Source organism: Sinocyclocheilus rhinocerous, unplaced genomic scaffold (genome assembly GCF_001515625.1).
Source record: "Sinocyclocheilus rhinocerous isolate Xijiao unplaced genomic scaffold, SAMN03320098_v1.1 scaffold271, whole genome shotgun sequence".
Lineage (NCBI taxonomy): Eukaryota > Metazoa > Chordata > Actinopteri > Cypriniformes > Cyprinidae > Sinocyclocheilus > Sinocyclocheilus rhinocerous.
Genome location: NW_015657574.1, coordinates 1,253,047 through 1,276,245, shown reverse-complemented (window position 1 = coordinate 1,276,245; position 23,199 = coordinate 1,253,047). Strand labels below are relative to the sequence as shown.

At 38.6% G+C, this 23,199-nt stretch overlaps 1 protein-coding gene across 1 annotated transcript; it reads left to right on the top strand.

The window, feature by feature from the left end:
• The first annotated feature begins 14,143 nt into the window (after positions 1-14,143).
• Positions 14,144-22,221, top strand: LOC107721368 (delta-like protein 4). Its single transcript, XM_016529349.1, has 11 exons — positions 14,144-14,610; positions 14,739-14,999; positions 15,312-15,369; positions 15,975-16,238; positions 18,378-18,438; positions 18,728-18,858; positions 19,080-19,249; positions 19,691-19,910; positions 20,041-20,749; positions 21,087-21,195; positions 21,474-22,221. Exons 1-11 carry the CDS (start codon positions 14,557-14,559, stop codon positions 21,477-21,479), a joined length of 2,043 nt encoding a protein of 680 aa, XP_016384835.1. The 5' UTR covers positions 14,144-14,556; the 3' UTR covers positions 21,480-22,221.
• Positions 22,222-23,199: the final 978 nt, after the last annotated feature.

Below are 23,199 nucleotides of genomic sequence, written 5' to 3'. Positions count from 1 at the left end.
CCCTAACGAGGCCACAATAGGGAAAGAGGCAAGGCCTTCTCAGCATTGTGTTCCCTGTGCGGTTCTCTGGGACATTGCAACCCTAATATGTACACACAGGATGTGGGACAAGTGACAGAAAGGTAGAGCCGAGAGAGCAGGTCAGGTGATTTTGGGAATTAGCTAAGAAGAAGGAATCACACTGTGGAGATTTAGCATCTGATTATGCAAATCAGTTAATGGCGCGAATTTCTGATCTTGCAGGTCAGTCACACTTTTAGGAAGACTGCACTCAGGTTTACATTTTAAAAGTTCAAGTCTGAAGCGAACCTGCCATTGCTAGCACCACACGCTACTGTTTGAGGTACAGAAACATACAACTGTGATCAAATGGACTTCAAATGGATTTTTAATTGAAAACAAATGTTAAAAGTTTACTGTCTGCTTTCCACACTTTACTGTTCAAACGTTTTGAGGTCTAATTTATTTATAAAGCCGAGAGAATATCTGAAATTGAATATCTGTAATGAACATATTGATTTAATTTTAATGCCTTGTTTTACTGTGCTGCAAATATCTAGTGAGTAAGATGCTGTTTTTTCCACTAAAATAACATGCTCAAAGTGTCAGCCGTGAATAGTACAGTCAAGAACATCTATGTCTAAATGCATGACTCTGTGTTCACAAGAACAATGCATTAAACCCAGGGGAGTTATATCATACACATTGTATCCTGAAAGCGTTTAGCTGCTGACACAAAGACAGGTGCTTGTTTGATGTGGATATAAAAAACACTCAGAAACGACTCCGAAATGCAGATAATCAACTAGATCAGATCAGACAGTATGTGACATGTATGCATATAGTAGCAGTATGTGACCTGAGGAACATACACAATTGTGATATTCCTGTTGGTACATTCAACCCCCCAGTCCTGGGCCACCATTTCCCTCTTTACTTCCTCCAATATTTCCTCCCAACTCCCTCTGATGCATAGGAATTATATTAATACTAGACTTTGAGCTGGTATACCTTAAAAATCTCTTTACAATAGTCTTAATGTGACCCATAAGGGTTTTTGTTAACTGTGGGAAGTCATCATTAACTGCTTTTGTCTCCAAACTGGGAAGTTCCGGCTAGAACAGGATCTTTCCTGTTCCTTTAATGCCATTACACCTTACGCTTTACATAACAGCATCGGTGGGAACTCTGAGAAGATTGCAGCCAAAAATACTCCACCGGTCTATAGAAACAAGGTGGAGTAAATAAAGTGTTGATTTTGAATGAGCCTGCGCAATCAATCAATTAGTCAATAAAACGTTTTTTATGACATAGTCACATAGGGAAAAATGAAAGGGCAAGAGCTTATTAGCTTATAGAAAAGCACAATTTAATTATGGTATTTTAAATGTATTGCATGTTCATATGATTAGCTCATACTACTGATTACATGCACAAAAACCTAAACCAAACCTAAAACATATGTAAGGAATTTAGTATAGTATAAGATATGTATGACAGCTAGCTTGAAAAATTCAGGACAACTTTAGAGTCATGATTTTTCTTAACAAGAGTGAAATGTGAGAGCCCAAAGATAAGTATTTTTTTTCCCTTTTTTATGTGTTTTTAAATCATTTTGAAAGGCATAGAAGACTACACAAACAAAACATCTGCTATGCTGTTGATTTACTGTCCAAGAGATGATGTGAATTTATGTACCGGTAAATAAAAAGTTATTCCGCTTCGACACCCGACCAGGCTTCAGACTCAAAAGACCCATGTGCTGGTTGTTTGTACTTCTCCATGAAATGCAACCCATATAAATATTTACATCCTAAACATTAATCAAGGTGCCCCTATCTCTGGTTGTGCTTCCAGACAAACATCTGACTAAAGTGAAGATTGGTTATCGCAGCAGAAACAGAACCATTTCTGGAAATGAAACATTTTCCCTGCTCTGACAATGTAACAGACTGTATCTCGGCGGCCTTTCAGATGAGAATGGAGTGTGCCGTTTCTGCAGTCACGTGCAGATGCACAGCACTTGGGAGATTTATAGTGAATGATAGTCTGGGTTTGTGTTTATCTGCTTGTTTTACGTGTTAACATTTCCCCAGGAGATTTGGAGCCGCTGGAAAAAAAAACATGGATTGTTCAAAAACGTCCATGGGGCCTGCTTTCTGGGTCATGACATAAAAACCTCTAAGGGAATCCAAAAAATAATGTAAATAAAGTCAGATTAATGATCTCTTACAGCTAGAAAAATATGACATGCTCACTTAACATGCGTGAATTTTCAAATGTGGTTTGGCTGAATTCTTTTTCATAGTATTCCAACTGAACCTGAGGGAAAGCTGTAAACTCTGGATGGAGGAGACTGACGGAGGTTGTTGTTTCTCTGTAAACATAGAGGGTTGGCTTGCGGCTTGGACTGTTGGTGAAGCAGCACTGCTTTGTTTTTATATCAACAGCAAGCTTTAGGTGATGATGCTGTCTCTAAACAACCACAGCGCTGGCATATGGTGTAATGATCTCAGTTAAGTCATATACATGTCTCTCCTCTTCTGCAACTGTTAGTGTTACCCAATGACCCTGAACTGAAATAACACTGACCTTGGAAGAGTAATTGCCGAGAGTTGTGGCATCCCAAAAGGACTTCTTGGAAGTGTGAAGTTTTGAGCTCTCCGTTTGGATCTCTGTCAAACACGTTTGTATCAAGGGAATCGGGTTTGTTGAACATTTTCAGGAGCAGGAAATGGTTCCTAAAAGAATATAACAGCTTCGGTCTTACTGTTAATTTTGGCGTTAGACCCCATGTGAACTTGATTCAAGACACTGGTTTAACAAAAATGCCTTGTTTTGCAATACTTCGAGATACTTGGCAAACAAAAAGTGAATTCTGCAAAAGCAGAAAAGATTTGGGTACAAAGAGCTATGGATTTAGTTGCTCTTTTAGTGAAAAACAGAAGCAACATTTTGAAGCAAAATACAATACTTTATGTGCTATTTTCCTCGGGCTACATCCTAATACCACTTTGAGCACCTTTCCACTGTAAATTATACTTATAATGAGTTAGTTTGCTAGATTACATGTCACTCAAGGAAGCAATTTAAACTACTCAAAAGTGCAAGAACAGTCAGTCATCTTTGAGCAGCCTTGGATTACATGCCTTGCCTTAGGGGAAGATGATGTGGCAGGCCCTTCATACTTCCCTGGAATGAGTTGTCAGCTCAGATCCTTATCCATGAAGATAAAGATAAAATAAAAGTAATGTTCAAATGTTCATTGTTCATTAAAAGAAATGTTAGCCATATAGTGAAACGCACCAGAGAATATCACTGTTCACATGGAGTGTCTATACTGATCTATGTCACTGTGAGACATTACACACGCAGAGGTCATGACCCGTCCCAAGGTCACAACCACTAATAGTTTTCAGTAACCCGCTGGTGTCTGCATCCTCTAGACTGGTGTGTGTCACTGCCACACTAGAATCGAGGGTTACAGTTTTGCTTACTACCCTTCATTTGCATTTAAAACATCATAATGTCTGGTTTTCCAGGTTCGCGTTTCTATTTCAAATAAAATGCTATTCTTTTGAACTTCCAATTCATGAAATAATCCTGAACAAATGTTTCAAAAAATATTCATAATTATAATACTAAGAAATGTCACTTAAGCAGCAAATCAGCACATTAGAATGATTTCTGAAGGATCATGTGACACTGAAGACTGAAGTCAGCTGAAAATTCAGCTTTGCCATTACAGAAATAATTGCATTTTAAAGTATATTAAAGAATTTACTTTGAATTGTAATAATATTTCACAATATTACCATTTCTGTTGTATTTTTGATTGCATAAATGCAGCCTTGGTGAGCATAAGAGACGTCTTTCAAAAACATTATTGATTCTTACCAACCCTGAGCTTTGAAAAAGACAAATTTGAGGTCCAAAAGTTTTTTGATGTAATTTTAATTACATTATAAACCATAGTATCAGCATAAAAATGTGAGTGAATAGTTAACTGAAAAATAACCTCGATGTCTTAATGTTTGGTTTGTCCCCATTTTGCTTTATTAATAACAGGCTGTGTAAAACCTGATGATCAAGTTCTCCAGTATGACACGATTAATGTCAGAAATAGACTTATTTGATTAATGACTAAGACATTGTGCAGAACCATGAATATTTCAATCGCATTTACATCATTACTTCACACATTGTTTATTCCAGGTTTAAGTTACATTTCAAATCCCAGATTTTCAGTGTGGTCAGACTTTTTGGATCCCACTGTATATTTGAAATTATAATCGCTGGACAAACTTCTTTTTGGAAGCTACTGCACCGTTTATAAAAGCCTTATGAGAGAAGCAGGGCATGCTGCCATTTACTACTGTTTTTATACATAAGCTTGATTCATGGATTTTCAGATGGTCACCAATTAGCAGAGACATCCTCAGGATATTCAATATTGATAAACGCATGCAATCAGGAAAACTAAAGTCATATCACCTGGAAGCAACACCATGTCCTCCAACAGACAATCCATTTTTAGTCTGCTTATTTAGTCTGCAACACAGAGTAATTTTAGCATGACACAGTCTGGTTAAAACTGTAGGAGTTTAAATCCATCTGCATGTGCTTTTCTGAGCTGTCTGCACAGGTTTAACACACTAACTATCAGCAGCTGTTTCTGAGAAAGCGGCACTCGTGGAAGCGCTGACACTCTCCCCTCATTTCTTTAATGGCCATATCCCCCCACACCCTACACACCACACACACGCTCCCCCTCACTATGAAATATCTGCGTGTGTGTCTCTGCCTCACACACGTGCACACGCACACACACGCGCACACATACACACACATACGCTTCCTAGCAATCAGAGGCTGAGAATAGGAAGAAGGGAGAGGAAGCGTCCGTGCATTCACAGTCTGGGAACAAGGGGTGAAGGGGGGAGACGGAAAAAAAGCGGAACCTGGAATTTGCAGAGGAAAAAACAACAGCCTTCCAAAAATACCCCTGACCCATCCCAAAGCAGATAAACAGAAATATTATTCCTTTGTTGCTCCGGCCATAATCATTTTCTGTTGCCCCTTCCTCGTTGGCAAGGAAGCTCAGTGGTAACTGCTCATTAGGAGCCTCATCAGCCTCCTCATGACGGTCACAGACTGAAACATCACAACAGTTGAAAGACAAGCATGGTTTCCTGTTAAAACCAGCGCATTAATCCCACTTTCATTGAAAACAGGGATATTCCTCCCCAAAATGAAAAATCTGTCATCATTTACTCACATTCATGTCATTCCAAACCCATAAGAACACAAAGATATTTTGAAGAATGTTTGCGGTCACACAATAAAGTCAATGGGGCCCAAAAACAACAACAACAACAACACTGACCCACTGATTTTCACAGAACACTCTTAAAAATAAAAGTTCCAAAATAAAGGTTTCTATGAACAGTTCTGAATTTCTTAGTTTTGTGTGAAGAATATTTGAATATTCTTAAGAACCTTTTTCCACAGTAAAGAACCTTTTGTCCAGTGGCAAAGTTTCATGGATGTTAAAGGTTGTTCGTGGAACCATCAACGTAAGTAAGTAAATAAATAAATGTTTGTTTATGCATTAAAGAAATATATTTTTTTAAATTATATCTATAGCGTTTTGCACAATACATATCGTTTCGCAACAACTTCACTGAAAATGCATATTTAAATGTTAGTCAGAAAGTATTCTGTCATTAGTTAGAGATGAATGTGTCAAAGTAATGTCCATATGGAAGTAATATACAGTTGAAAGTTATGTGGTTAGTAAACATCATGTATTCAGACACAATGAATCTGTTAGGCAAAGATTATAGATGGGGATCATAATGATTACTATATGGACAATATTAGACAATTCTGTATGAAGATCCAAAGTTGTCGTCATCTGGAGTTTTCGCAAGTGTTGGCATCAGCTGTCATTTTGTCCTTTTAAGTTTCTTGTCTGACATTATGAAACTCATACACTTCTCAAATTAATTGCATCATTCCTTTGGGAGTTGTTTGACTTTTTCTTGGTATTGATGAAGTCATAATATAGTAACCAATGGATATCTACTGTCTTCCGTGAAGCTGGAGCACTTGCATCAGCGTCTTGTCAGATGAACTACACACTTTACGCAACACTTTACAACTGTGACAGCCTGTGACATAACCCTTGCTATGAGTAATTGTGTGTCAGCACTTTTAGGTCACTTCCTCTGACCCCAGCTTCCTAAGTGATTCAATTTTCTCCTCAATAGTCTGGTTCTGAGCATTCTCGGAGAGACAACGTCATTCAAACGGCCATAATTGTGATAAATGTACTCTGGGTTAAAATTTGATTTATATGAAAAATGGTAACGTGGTACCAAATGATGAGCAGAATAATATAATGTGCTGACTGACATCTATTCCATTATATACTTTCATAAATATTCATAAATGTCAAACACTACTACACTACTCAAATAACCTGCTCCGTGTCTGCTGGGCTGCACGAAGCTAGTTCTAAAAGATGCAAAAAATTGAAGAAGATTGCTTCGTCCATTAACACAGTCCTTGAATAATGGATGACCCCATGACCTGAAGCGTTACAAATGTGGACCCTGGTGGTTAATTAGGTGAGTGGCTAACTAGATCTCTGGAGAGAACCCTCTGGGAGTATAAAAGCATATTTTAGTAATGGAGTTGGGCCATCTTTCTGACTAATGTGTATACATGCAAGACGAGGTCGATATATAAACACTAAAGTGTTTTTCCCCCATAAAATGTAAGACAGTGTGGTCCAATGTTGTTTTGGAGCCTATTGACTTTCATTATATGTATATCGTCCTCTGTGTTTTTTCTACAGAAAAAGAAAGTCATACAGGTTTAGATCAGCACAAGTAAATTTGCTTTTATCCCTTTAAAGCTCATTCTTTTATTTCACTAATTGTGTTGTTTCACATGTTATACATTTACTGGAGTATGTTTTACAAGAACTTTTCACTTTTAATTTAATGTGTTGTAATTATGTTGTGAATTTTAATTATCGGAGGATTTTTTTTGTTTACTTTGAAACAAAGTAACATTTTAATACTTGCTAAAACATGCTAGCAATGTGCTAAAACATGCTAACAGCATCCCAAAACCTGCCAGCAACATGATAAAATGATCTAGAAACATGCTAACAATGTTTCTATTTATCTCATTTTTAAACTTCATCTTTTGAAACTACTTCAACCTAGATTTTGTCCAACTTAAAGCTTTTTGCGCTTTCTCAGACCAACATCAAAGTTTGTTTACAAACTTTACCATCTATTTGCAGTATGTTTTACAAGCCCTTGTGAAAATTAACCATGGTTTTACTACAAAGAAAAAAAGAAAAAAAAAAACATGGTTACTATAGTTAAACAATTTTTGGTATAGTTAAACCATTTTTGGGGTATTTTTGGTTACCAAAAATTAACCATGGTTTTGCTACACTAACCATAGTTTAACCATGGTATTTGTAGCAAAACTGTGGTTATACAAATGGTAGTCAATATGCCAAAAAAAATGGTTACTACACTTTTACTATAAAACCATGGTTCATTTTTCTAAAGGAGAAAATACAATTTCAGTCTTTTTACATAAATTCACGTTTAACTCAATGTGTTATTTGTAATTATTTGGAAAATATACTAGCAATATCTCAGTGAAAATTGTTTCAGCGTAAATTTTTTCAGTGTATCGTACAAAAGCAGTAATTTTACAGTGTTTTTAATTTGTTCTCTCTTGTACAAGATGTGCTGATTGAGCATTTTAAGAAAAGTATATCCTACTATAACCTGCATGAAGTAAACATCATAAAGGATTGGAAGAGATGCTAAGATCATTTGGACTTCCAAGTGTGTAGTGCATTTACTTGTATGGAGCTTAACCGCAGCGTAGATCTCACTTGTTGACTGATTAATGACCACGTCATGCCCACAGATGGCTAGTAGTCTTGCACCCCATGCAACAGATTACCCAAATTTTTTTCAGACCTTCGGCCAGTAGAACCTTCCACTCCTACCTGGTAACAAAGAAAGTAGACAAAAATCTGTAGGAGCATCACTCATGAGTCCAGTGTAGCCCTCCGACTCCATCTTAGCCCTCTCTGTCCATTTACCCTCTATCTCATCTTCCAGTTTTGCATGGTGGGTTAGTGTGGAGACAACTGGGATTATCTTGGGCTACAGACGTTAATCCCATTGTGGCAAAGGCTTTACAGAAACTGTGCCCCCATGTGTTGCTTTTGGCCATGCTCCCAAGGTGCCATGTACCTAACCACTGGGATTCATTTTACTTCATCACCGCTAGCACCAGTGACAAAGTTCTGAAGGTAAAATGAGTCACATCACTAGTTGTATCAGGCTTCCATAGTGAAGAAGTACAGCAAGCAGATCAAACACACGGTTTTCACTTTTGTTTCGCAGGCAAAGATGTGGGTGATAAGATGTAGCATGTCATTGATTAATAGAGTATGTTTTCTGAGAAGATTAGAGCATGCTTTAATTCAGTCTCGAATCGTGCTCTAAACCCCTTACATGGCTGCAGGTGGTCTCTCTAATCTACGTTCTGTATCTCAACCACATGTCTTCTCTCATAATTGAGTCAGGAAGTGGAACTAGTCTCTTTCTGTCATTGGCACCATACTAGCTGGATGCATCAAGTTCAGCTGCTGCTCTGGAGATGAGAGAACACAAATATCAGATTCATTCAACCCCATTGTTTCCCTATAAATATTGCAGGGTTACACATTTCAGGAGGGGTGACATTTGAATGTACACTAGCGTTAAAAAGTTTGGGGTCAGTAAGATTTTTTTTTAAATACATTAATATTGTTATTCAGTAATGGTGCATTAAATTGATCAAAAGTGACAGTAAAAGGCATTATAATAGTAAAAGACTTCCATTTCAAATAAATTCAATTTTTTTTAACTTTCATCAAAGAATTCTGAAATGCATTATGGCTTCCTAAATAAATAAATAACATTTCTTGAGCACCAAATCAACATATTAGCATGATTTCTGAAGGTTCATGTGACACTTAAAACTGGAGTAATGGCTGCTGATTCAGTTTTGCCATCACAGAAATAAATATTTTAAAATAAAAAACAGATATTTTAAATTGTAATAACATTTCACAAAATTGCTTTTTACGGCATTTTTATCAAATAAATGCAGCCTTGGATAAGAGACTTCTTTAATTTTTCAAAATCTTGCCAACATATATATATATATACACTATATTCTATGATTGAGTTGTTTTTAAAATACATTATTTACTAATTCAAACATCCACTTTTTGCTAAATAAAACAGCCACTAATGTTGATTGCATCTGAGAAATTTGCTTATTCTGCATTTTCGTGTACAATCTATTATTTTTCTGATTATTATGTACTTTTCAGTAGGGTTTCTTCCAGAAGGTCATGATACGATGGATCGTGACATCTTGAAATACACTCACGGATCGTGGTTTCAGCAGAACAACTGCCAGTAACAGCATTCTTGATAGGGACGAGAAGAGTGCTGGAACAATACTGTTGTGTCAACATAATGTGGGAGAGAATGGTAGAAAAGTTCCAAAACAGGTTCAGATTGATAGTCAAGCTCCTCTCAGTGGGGTGATGGGTGGGTGCTAGTGATTTTAATGAGAACCCTTAATGAATCGCCAGCATCAAGACGGACACAGCCACAGAGGATGTTTATAATGGTAACAAAGCCTTTTGTACTTATGTTTAGTACTGTCCAATTTTTATCTATATTCATAATGTTCACATTTATATCCATAGAAATATAAGCATCTATATTCACTGGCCAAAGTCTTAAAAAAATATTTTGATAGAGGTTGGATTTGGTGTGAAGCCATATATCTAACAACATGAGCAACTCGAATTAATTAACCTTCCTCAGTGGAATATTTTACAATGAGCGCTGTCCTGCTTTAGTCATTTGCTGGTGCTTAGCTAAAACAAATAGAGCTCTGAACTATAATCAGTGAAACAGGTGGCTTATATTGCTGATATACAGCCTCTCAGCGCAGCACTACCGACGGACTGGATATTGATTGGCCAAGACAGATTGTGGCTCAGAGATCAAATGCAGCATCGCAGAGTGTGAAACTGCCATGTTTTTAATAGGGGTGTAATCCAAGTGGACCAGGGCCATCTGCCTCCACTTCCAGTGTTGGCAATAAAAAAAAGTGTTGATAAGTCAGTCCGGCAAAAGAAGCAGGTTTATTTTATAAGTTCTGGATTTACAGTAACAATGCTGAGCACTTCTGCATGTGGCGATACAAAGCAGATGTAGCTGACATACATAAACCACAATAAACCTTATAATAAAGAAACCTTATTTATTTATTTAAATAGAGAGAAATTTGTGCTCATATCTAAAGTGGTTTGCTGATAGAAAAAACATATCTATTTTGCTGCTTGTTCAGTATGACCTGATATTGTTGATCTGACAATATTACAAAATATCTGTAAGGATAATATATATATATATATATATATAAACGAATTATCCTTCCAAAATTTAGTTCACTTTTTGGAAATGAATGGAAACAGGCATATCATCAGACTGATCTCACAGATCATCAGATCTCTATGCACAGTCAAAACAAGAAGACATATATTGTATATAGACCAGACAACTGTGGAGTGGAGGGAAGTGGTGTAGACACAGGAGAAAAAATGCTCTGTGATCCGCTTTCTGCTCACCGCAGGGGCGATTTGAGGAGTGCAGAAAGTCCTCTTGGGACTTTAGTTCGTTCAAATCCAGAGTTACAGTTTCTGGATCGTATAATAAAATGAACAAGTTGAAAAGTTCAGTTTTGTGATGTTATCAAACGGCCATCTATAATGTAATTACGGTACGAAGTTTTATTATTTTTACTAACAGCAGCATTTATTTATTTTCTTATATATATATATATATATATATGTGTGTGTGTGTGTGTGTGTGTGTGTAATTCTATCTTATATAAGATATATCTTATCTGTTCTTTATAGATTATTGAAAATTGTTAAAGATATTTCTCCTTGAAAAATCTATTCAAAGACACAATCGTTTCACAGCAACCATTAAAACAATTTGTTATTCAAAGCTTGTTCTGTCTTTTATCTCCCTTCTACCGTGAAAAGAGACAAGGAATGGTAATTTTACACATTTAGCACAATGCACTATCATCAGCAGTGTGAATGCATGAAACACATCTATAAATGCTCAGTTGTTGCTTGCACCATGACATTTATTATGTCTGTTTAATTTGAGACATATGGCACCAGAGGAGATAAGACGGGCAATATTTTCCACAGCTATCAAACCAGAAACCAGCTTTTCACACAACCTCCTGGGTGCAAATAATATGATACCATCATCAGACTATAAACCCGGTTAAATGATTTGTCGAAAACAGGCTGATTTGAAGCGTGCTGAGAGTGGTATTGCTATTTAACTAGTTGCAAAACAAATGATATGATATGCCATGTGGCGTTGTGGACTAATGCACTGCTTTGTCCACTGAAACTCAGTGATTGCTCACAATAAGCCAAAACAAACATGTCTCTGCTATGGTTAATTTGTTATAAATGGTGCTTTTAACAATTCAGCTCATAAACAAAACAAGTATAGATGCAAAGGGTATGTCTCTCCATCACTTTCTCTCTTCCTCGCTCTCTCTCTCTCTCTCTCTCTACGTGCATTTTCTTTCATTTTGTTGTTTAATTTGTTCTAGCCATCATCAGCATGGCAGGTGTGTAAATACGACTCACAAAACCTATTCAATACATCATCAGGGAAAAAAAAGATAAATATGCTGTCTCAGCAAGTGTTCAAAAGCAGACCAGAATGGAGAAAAAAAGATTTGAAACCGATAATAGCGAATCAACAAACACTGTTTCACATATCAGGGTCTGTGTCAACATCCACTAGAATTTCCATTTAAAAAGACCCTTGATAAATGTTTCATAAAAAACACTAACCGATAAAACATGGGAAGTGAGGCAACCCTTCTTACTATAGGCTAACTATCAAATGCCCTATTGACCAAAAGTAAAAACAGGCTAATATAAACACAGAAACAGTGTGTTTAACAGTTTATTAAAGGTTTAGATCAAAGTTTACACGTGAGGTATCTCAAATTTACAAATATGTCACAAAAAAATATTATAATAATATTTTAAACAACAGAGGATGGAAGAGATGGGAGTCTAGTATTGCAGCTGAGCTGATTTATATGATTTATGATTTATATACTCCCTCGGCTTCAGACCTAAATAGGATCAAAGAACTACATCTGGCTGTATGGCTTGTGTATGATTCAAACAGGCCTATATGAAATATAGAGCTTGTACAGTTTTTAACTAAACCTTATTTTATAAGCTTTAATCATAATACGTGATTGATAATGGGATATTCAAGCTGTCAGTTCGGCTTACTACTAAATTTGGCAAGATAGCCAGAGAAACTATAATGCCTTGTCGAAAGAGCTCAAATGTCACCGCTAACCACAAAGCAATTAAACCCTCTTTCATGCACTTTCGCCACCTGTGCATGTATCAGGCGTTTCTTTCAAATACTCATGTTGGCTCATTCAGAGCGCACTGGCAAATGAAAACAGGGCTTGCTGTAATTATTGAAAATTTCGCATTATTGTAATGCAATTAATGCACTGTTTGGATGCGCCGAATGCCTCTCTATTCACACTAACGAGGCCAGCTAGAATCCAAAATGAACAGGTTCAGTCAGTCGATCAGCGCGCGCGCTCAATTTAGCACCAGATAGTAAATAGAAAATCCTCAAGCGACATGACAGTCCAATAGCACAACCAATCAAAAATCAAAACGCCTGTGGACATTGGCAAAATATCGAAACCAGACTGGAAATGCTTTCAATTTAAACTTCTCTGTAATTTGCATTGCTCTTTCCTTTCAGAAATATAGGCTCATGCAATCCGATGTAGCCTAATGCTTTATCAAAGAGCATGCCTGCAAACCACTCTAATTTTCCAAATAATTTTAAGAAATTAATTTATTAGCCCATCAGGTTCAGCATATGCAAAGATTGCGTATTATGTTTTAATATATTTACTAATCTTTTATTGAGCTCGTATGTTTAATTTTGAGCTAAATTAATAAATTTATTTTCGAAATAAAGATAATTAAATAACAGGCTTACACCTAAATGACGCAATTATCCTCATCCAAAATGACTGATTCATAAACCATCGTGACACTTAAGGTAAAGGGTCGAATTAAACCGGAATAAAACTGGAGTGATTTACATGATCTTTCTTGTTAACTGCAAAAGAAGAAGACGAAGAGTTTTATGGCGGTTATAGCTAAAACCCTCATTATCATACAGCTGAATTGTTATCTCACCCCATCGCAGCCAGAGGCCCGTATGAAAGCAACATGAAAGCCCTCGAAACGCGCTTCTGATGAGGGGCACGCGACTCAACAATAATGGCACGCTGTATTTAGGCTGAAAGGACAACGCGTGCAGCACATGTATCAAATTAAATGAGGAAATATTATGCATATTTTTAATTAGGCATCACTTGGAGTGAGCTTTTGATTCTTTTGATAAAAATACAAAAATAAAATACTTTGTATAAAACTGTGAAAATTAAAAGAAATGCTTAGAGGTGTATTTAAAATAGATACAATACATATTCAAATATTACCTACTATAGTGATTACTATAGCGCTTAGGTAGAAACATGAAGAGGCTCTACGCCGGAACATCAGGTAAGGTATATGACCCTACACTGACCGCGCACGCGTTCAATGATGTAATATAATTACCCGCGCAATTGACTGGAACGGGGACAAACGAGAAGTAACAGGCTGTGCGTACGTTGTGTGAAGTTTCCTCCTTTTTTGGATGAGAGAAAATTGCACGGTGTGAAACAGCGTTTAACCGTGCCTGCTTTAAATATGCCAACAGATGCTGGGCTTGTTAATAATCACTCGCGCTCAATTGGTCATCATCCGCGTAGTGGTGGGTATTAAATGTGGATATCATTGTTCTCGAGAGAGGGGGGCTGACTGACTATATAAAGTGGGCGGCGTTTAGTGATAGACAGTTTATATAATGAGTAGCGCGTACACAAAGCCAGTATAAATACTGCGGGACGCAAGAAACAAGTCTTCATTCACGAATTACGCGAGAAGCGCGAGGATACCCAACAGCGCGATGCTGACGCACAAAGTTTAGAACCAAAACAAGACATTACCATTGACACTAAACACATCGGTGTGCTCACTGTGGAATACTAAACATGCTCCGTGGATATCTTGAGACGAAGAGGAATAATACTGGATGCTGATTTCCCAGTTTCACCTTCACCTTTTGGATAACCTGGAAATTTGACGTGCTCCTGCACACTGAAGTGCCGTGCAGGGTGGAAGCGCAGCGGGATATACCTTTTTACTCTTCGGCGTTTGTTTTCATTGCACCCTTTTACATTGGAATAGGCTCTTTCGGGGAATAAAATCGTGGGTGACGCGGCTGCCCAGGAGAATCGAAAAGCATGGCAGCTTGGCTCACCTTTCTCATCGCAATTTTCACGACCGTTTTGACGCAGGTAAACATCCCAGGTCCTGTGGAAAGTCAGCAGGACCCCGTTCCTCTCAATTGTTTCTCGAGCGCACTTTTGTAGGTAAGCCAGTGTTTGCAGTGCAATGTTGTAACGCGTGTAATTTTTCCCTTCAGATATTTGGATCTGGTGTTTTCGAACTCGACCTTCACGAATTCAGAAATTTCAAAGGCTTGCTCGCAAATGGCAATGCATGCAAGCCTGAATGCAGGACTTTCTTCCGAGTTTGCCTAAAAAACTACCAGGTGGTCGTGTCTCCAGGTGACTGTATCTTTGGAAGTGCCATAACGCCAGTGCTGGGGACAAACTCGTTCAGTATCATGGGAGGTGGCTCTTTCAGCACACCGATTCGACTGCCGTTCAACTTTGGCTGGCCGGTGAGCTCCTCAAATGCAACTCCTTTTGATCGTATATGAGCTGAAACATGTTTGCGGTTTATTACAGTATTGGGGTAGCAACAGTTTGTAATGCAGCCAGGTTCAACATGTACAGAGTAACAGTTTTGATCCATTCCACATTCAATATTTTGATCACTTTAATTGCGGTTATTAATTTATTTCTGCTTCATAAAGATTTTATAATGCTGTTATTTTTTATTTATAGGCTACATCCGCTCATGGTTTAATAATGTATGTAATCTGTTGTTTTAGATATAAAAGGCAAAAATCTAAATGTCTCTTTCCTCCTAGGGATCATTTTCATTGATTATTGAGGCCTGGCACTCACCATACGCGAATCTACCTGTAGGTAAGAGTCGATTTTGTCCACTAGAGGGCGACACTTCGACATTGTACAAGCTTCTCTTTTCATTAGAACGTTTTATATAGCCTTAGCCTACATTATTTTGTCTACAACGCTTCATTAAACCTTGGCAAGCTTCTAAGAAACATGTTCATTGAAAATTTGTAAATTTGTAATGCATTTTCCTATTGCTTCAAACACCTTTGCATTCTCATTCTCGAACACAATTGAACTTCCTTTGGTTTATTTTTGGCGTGGGAAAGCGCAGTGGGCTTTGGTGAGAATACACAGCGCTTGCCAAAACCATCCGACTGCATTTTCCTGTATTTTACACCTTTGTCTGTCCCGCCCTTTAGAATGGGATAATACCATGGGAATATTTTGCTTAACTCAAAGGAAGAGGAAGTTTTACTCCAAATGTGTCAGCTTCCCAGAACTTACTGGTCTGCATTTTTTCTTTTTAAGACACTTTCAAAAACGAAAAATTACAAATATCATGCCACACTCTAACCTACTTATTTAATTGAAGCTTTTTAACCTGTGAAAAAAAGCAAGAAATCAAATAATAAATCAACAATGGCCTAATCACAATTTTCTCCTTTTTTTTCTAGACACATACAACCCCGACTTGCAGATAAGCTTTTTTGCCATCCAAAGAAAGTTGGAAGTAGGGGCTGAATGGTCTCAGGATGTTCAAAGCGGGAAGCAGACGGAGCTAAGGTATTCTTACCGGTTCATCTGCAGTGAAAATTACTACGGCGACAGTTGTTCCAAAAAATGCACACCCAGGGACGACCGTTTTGGCCACTACACCTGCAACCCAGATGGGCAGTTATCCTGTCTCCCTGGCTGGAAGGGGGAGTACTGCGAAGAACGTAAGCAATCAGAGATCACAATCCACTGGACTCTTGTCTTGAAAAGTGAGGCTTTGCTTAGGTGTGAGCTCTGTGTCTTGCTCATCCCTCTAATTTACAATGAACAAAAATATTAGAACATGTCTGAGTGATGTAAACGGTGCTGTCAGCGGCCTCTGGGATCAACCTTTTAAAAGGAATTTGCATAGGAAATTTTAGAAATGGAACAACCAGGATTGTGTTTTGTGGCCTCTAGCACAAATAAACTCTCTTTTAAATCTGTTAAACAAATATATATATATATATATATATATATATATATATGTGATACAGGCGAATCGTGACATGCAAATCTATAATTAACTAATAAATAACATTTAGTGTGAATAAGTGTTTAAATTAATATTTAATATCTAATATCAAATCATTAACAGGTCAGTGTTTTGTCAATGTTTCTCCAATGATGATCCTCAAGTAGCGTACTGTTGCTACGGTTACCTCTTCAGGCCATACTGTTCCCGCCTTTATTAACTTCTAATTTATTTTTTGGTCAAACACACACAATTTTGAAACGAAAACTATTTATATATAAGTAAAAAAATAAATGTACCTTTAGGGTCCTTTAGGATTGGGTTTGACTTCTTTTGATCGTAATGTGCAGGAGTAAATACAAACAGCGTGCTGAGATGGTTATGGGTTTGATGGAAAGCGTATGTTTGCCGACTGTATTCATTTGAGTCTTGTGTGTTTTGCTTTCGGCTTTTTCTTGGTACTGCTGTAGTTTCTCTGAGAATTCACGGTGTTGATCAGGGCGCCGCTGACACAGTTTGTGTATACTCTAAACGCGCGTGCTTGGTAATTTAATCCTGCACGAGCGTCATGGCAAGCACGCGCCGAGTTAATCGCGCCATTATTATCCGCCACGCGCCACGAAATTGTAGTCCCCATTGTTGCGCTCCAGCGTAGCAGCTGCAAATATGGTTCGCACAGACTACAAACAACAATAGGGGCAGCTGTCCGTTATTGGGATAGAGCATCTGCTGCGGTCTAACCAGCAGTTCAGCGCCGGTCGGTACCCGCTCAAAATCAATGTCATAGACGACTCAACACAAGCAACAGTATATTACCCACATCCAAAGCAGTGACCTCGCCAGACAGGTTCTGTACATCTGCTTGCAGCGAGATTTATTTGGTTAAGAGCCATTCACTATGCTGATAATGAACAAGTAGGCCTACTAAACTTGAGTTTATTCAAGAGCAGCTGATATTAAGTTAAAGCCACAATGCAATTATGGATGTTCCTATTGGAAAATGGATTCAGAACTTGGAAATAGATGTCTAGTCCAGTTTCTGTCATTTCCGTTTTTCGTTCAGCTACAACAAAGCTTAATGCAAAGAATGAGTCAGTCACACTTATTCATTTATTACGTCTTCAATAAGTATGAACCTTCACATTTAAAGGCAGAGTAAGTGATTTTTCAAAAACATTTTATAAAACTGATTCGGGCCGAATCGCAAAACAAACTTGTAGCCAATCAGCAATAAGGGGCGTGTCTACTCGTGATGTGCAGGAGAGCGCGTTCAGTGCATGGGGATTTGTTGCGCCGCGCTGCTCACGTCCGTAGACACGGTGTAACATTGGTTTTGCTTTGTTTCACAGAACTAATCGTTGCCTGGGTTGCGTACGTATATGTGGGGCGGAGCTATCAAAATAGGGGCAAGACCCTTTTGGGGTAGAGGCGTGTTTGTTTTGGTGATTTCAAATATCAACATTGGCTACCAGAAATCACTCACTCTGCCTTTAAAGGTGAAGTTGGATTTTTTTTTGTGCCACTACTGCAAAAAGAAAAGTTACCTGAGAACTGTCGTTTGTTGGGCAAACAGGTAGTTCTGCCCAAGCCTGGCTAAGACAACATTGTTATTTCAGACTGAATGAGGTGTTCAAACAAACAAAGCCATGTTTTGGTACACTATTTAAAGAATCAATCTGAAAGGCTTGCTTTTTATCAATGCATATCAAGCTGGTAGAGGACAAATTATTTAACATGGGGGAAATTACATACATCACCTTTAATAAGTCAAAATAACTTTGATTTAACTCTTCATAATTGTTGTAAACCCATGACCGTTTACTAACAAGAGCTTTTTCTTTTAATGCAGCGATCTGTCTGGAGGGATGCAGTGAGGCGAATGGCAATTGCTCCAAACCTGGAGAGTGTGTGTAAGTATACATGGCCTGTGTATGAAGTGTGGAATATTCCTTTTAATTTTTGTCTTTGCATACATGCATAGTCTATAGTATTTGCTCTGTTGTAATTTTCTGACCTGCATTCAGGATAAGCCTTAAAATGCAACATATTTTTATTCAGCTTTTGTCAGAGTTTTGGCAGCTATAGTTTGATGGGAAAATGTCCTATGTGAATATCTAGTTTAGTGGAGTTTTAAAAACATTGTTTGTCCTGAACCATATTTAAACTAAAGTGTTTTTTTTATATATTTGTGTATTGCAGGTGCAGAGAAGGATGGCAGGGTAAACTTTGCACAGAGTGTAGGAAATATCCAGCCTGTAAACACGGCACCTGTCAGCAACCATGGCAGTGCAACTGTAAAGAGGGCTGGGGTGGACTGTTCTGTGACCAAGGTAAGACTAAACCCTAAACAGTTACAGCGAATGTCTCACTCTTCATTGACCTCAGTGTCATGGTAATAATAGAGCTTACAGCACTTTAGCTCATTGCTAGTTTAAGACTGAACAAGTAGATCTGTGACTGAAACGTGGAAAAACTTAAGGTGATTCACACTGATGCTGAAAAATATGACCCTTTCTAGTACTGACATTTTTTATTATTTCTTTCAAAACAGATTTGAATTTTTGCACACATCACAAGCCATGTGTGAACGGAGCCACATGTATGAATACAGGTCAGGGCAGTTACACCTGCACCTGTCGGCATGGTTACACTGGGGTCAACTGCGAGCTTGAGGTGCGCGAATGTGACAGCAGCCCATGCAAGAATGGAGGTCTTTGCTCGGTGAGTCATCATTTCATTGAAGGCCCCAAACCTTCAAGTTTTTATAGTCATTCTGACTCAATCTAAGTATATGAATTTGATTAAAACCACATGCATTTAACGAGCTTATTGTTTTTGTACTGTAATGTGAATTTGAACTGGAATAAACGCAAATAAATTAATCCTCTTCACAATAGACTTTAATGATAATAAAATCACTAAAATATGACAGATAATCTTTGGTATTAAATGTTATCATCTGTCCATGACAGAATATTCATTATTAGTGTTTGGATAAACCTAAGGCTTAAATCATTGACCATGCTATGACCTTATTAATGGATCCAAGCATCCATTGAAAAGCCTTTTCTCAACATCTAGAATTACTGTACAAACATAAAACAATGCAAATGGGTCCATAAATAGCTTTATGAAACATCTGCTTCCTCTCTCACCCTATAGGATCTTGACAAAGGCTTCATCTGCACCTGTCTGCCTGGCTTTGAGGGAACTCACTGTGAACACAGTCTGCTCACCTGCGCAGACTCCCCGTGCTTTCATGGCGGCAGATGCCACGAGAAAGACAACGGGCGCAGTTACGCATGTGACTGTCCCAGAGGCTACACGGGTCTGAACTGCGAGAGAAGAGTGGACAAATGCACGACTCTGCCATGTGCCAATGGTACGAGAATGCATCTTTTCTGCCTCTAACTTTTACATTTAGAAATGTTGCGGATGCAGAGATCCAGATGTGTGTATGCATGCATATCTATGTAAAATTTGTCACTGACACCTGTCCCACTGATCCACAGATGGCTTGTGTGTGGTCCTGGGGGGCGTTCGCATGTGCAGCTGTCGAGCGGGTTTCACTGGCCAGCGCTGCGAGATCAACATCAACGACTGCGCAAACAACCCCTGCGCTAACGGCGGCACGTGCTACGATCGCATCAACGACTACGTTTGCTCCTGCGCCCCGGGATACGAAGGCCGCAATTGCGACCGGCCTTCCAACGCCTGTTCGTCCAGACCCTGTCTCAACGGCGGCTCCTGCGTGGGCATCCCAGGGAACCCGCCCGCCTGCTTCTGCCCCAGTGGCTTCACCGGACCCCACTGCGAATACTACTCTGTCACTGCTCCTGAAACCCAAGATCGCTTCCAGTGGGCCGCGGTTTCTCTAGCCGTGGGTTTGGTGGCGCTCGTGGTTGTGCTCTGCATGGTGGTCATTGCTCTGCGCCACATTCACAGGCAGGCATCTGGAGAAAGGACTCAAGGCGAGGCAATGAACAACATGTCGGAATCGCAAAGAGACAACTTGATCCCCACCTCCCAGTTGAAGAACACTAATAAGCAGGTCAGCCTGGAGGTGGACTGCACACCTGACAAATCAAATTACATACACAAGAACTGCCACTTGGACTACAATTCATCGAAAGAGTTCAAGGACATCGTATCCCAAGAGGACAAAAGTCATAAATACGAAAAGTGTTTAGAAGAGAAAATACCATTGAGTAGAATGTACAGGTAAGAAATGGATTTCATGTCACTTTGATAAATAGAGGTGTTTGGATAAATTGAATTTGCTTTATTATGCTGAGGTCATGCGCCATTAGAGTGCTGCCCAGTATATTAACCTTTGCACTTAGCACTCGCCTGATGACTGTAATACGAACATCAATACTGGCTAAAAGAAGTTATCCGCAACCGGATTTTACATCAGCCTCTGTAAACAAAGCAAAAGAACAAAACGCTATAAAGCGAAAAAATGAGCAGAGCACATTCACCCCCATCTCAGCACAATAAATAGTCGCCCCATGTGCTTTTACTTTGTGTTAACATGAAGCGTGATTTGTGTGTGCAGGGAAAAGCCAGAGTGTAGGATATCAACGATATGTTCCCCAAGGGACTCCGTGTACCAGTCTGTGTTTGTAATAGCAGAGGAGAGGAGTGAATGTGTCATAGCAACTGAGGTAAGGAGGATCATTTCATTTCTTAATATGTCTGCATGTTTGAAGCAGGGATCTTCACCATTGTATCATTCTGTCAGTGTCTACTAATCTAGCCTACTGAACAGATGCTTGTTAATAGAGAGAAAAGTGATAAATCTGCCATTTAGGCCACTAAATATTCTACTGTATGCATTTCAAGTTGTAATGAAACTGTAATATTCTTACTGTACATATTGAGAGCAATGCATCAATTCCAAAGCATAATCTAAGCCTCTGTTTTATTTTTACTCTTTCCACAGGTATAAATTACAGGCTGATGTCGATGAAGACAGGAGACAAAAACACAATCAAAGCAGAATCTTTTCTGGATTGTTTACAAAAATACTTAGAGACTGGAGATTTATATTGACGGCCACTGCTGCACTGAGAAACTTGAGAAACTGGAGAGAGCAGAGTCCTGCTCATCGAATGCAATAGTTTAGTTTTATTTTGAAGAAGTGTTTGTGTACAAAACGTGTACAGTCCTGGATGATTTCTGAACTCTTCTGCTACGGTATGTTTTTCCCCCGTGGACTGAAAGGAAAAGGGACTTCTTCGAGGAAAAAAAAAAGATTCTTTTGCGGTAATCATGGACACGTCGTCCGCCAAGTAATCAATAGAAGGTGCCAGGGACTTCCAAACCTTCAACCAGCATTGCCAGCTATGCAAGAACAAGGAGGGGAGCACCAATCAGAGAGCTTACCCAAACAAATCAACAATGAGCGCTATGAATGTCTGAGAAGAAAAAAAACTGCTAACATCAATCAAAACTTTTTGCTCTCCTCTCTACAATAAGATTGTAAGCAGCTAAAAATTCACAAAAAAGCCTTAAAAGAATTAAATAGAGCACTATGTTTGTGCCCAGGGTCTTCTTAGATTGTTTTTTTGAGAATTTAATCAACATGGAAAGTAAAAAAAAAAAGAAATGAAAAATAACTTGCAGAACTGTGCCAGCAAGATCCAAGTGGAAGTTAAGTTGACTTCTTTTATGCAACACGGCCCATGAGTACAAGACAAGAAATGGACAGAAACAGAAAAACACAGCGACTGCTCACCACTGATTGCCTATAATTAGTTTTGAGAATACAGAACCAATAATGTAATTTTTAAAAAAGTGATTATTTCCAGAGTTAATTTAATAATGACACACTGCTCTTTATATGTTTTATACTATTATTTTGTATATAATGCATATTTATAAGAAACCAAACATCTGAAGAATAAAAAAAGTTAATTCCTTCAAGCTATTTTGTGTTCTTGATAATTTCACATTTGTGTGTGTATTATATATATATACACAACAAATCTACAATTTGGTTACAAATGTGCCATTTCTTTACATCTCCATGAACTATTTTCTCTCAATCCTGAAAAAAAAAACTTACAACCCCCTCCTTCCCCTTCCCCTTCCCCAGTTGTAAATTGGCTTGAAATTTAAATCCGTTGCCTCGGATACAGGCCCCTTGAGCTGGAAATTCTGAAACAAAGACAGGCGAAGAGCGCAAACGACAGAGGAGCGGCTCCTCCTCAGAAAAACGAAACAGATGCCCCAGAGTGCAACCTTGCCCTGCCATAAAAACAGCGGCATATGCCGCCCCTCTCACCAGGCTCATCATGGCGCTGCTCTGCAGAGCACCCATTAAGAAAACACACACACTTATCTACAGACACAAACGAGTTCCAGCTCCGAGGGCCTCAGCCTCGCCTTCGGGGCTAAAGGAGACATCTCGATCCCCAACAAAAGAATCGACCGGAGCTGTGCACGGGGCCTTGGCGCCCACAGATGGGTTTCAGCGGCATTATGCACTCCAAACATGGAACGAATAGGTAAAAAAGCAAGGTTTTTATTAAAAAAGATTTCAATTAATCAAAAAACCCTATCGGCCTGCCAGAGCAGAACAGCCTGTACAGAATCACCTAAAGGGTGCAAAGGTCCGCTAAGGCTTGATCGGCTAGTTACAAGAGGCAATTAATGTGGTTGAAAAA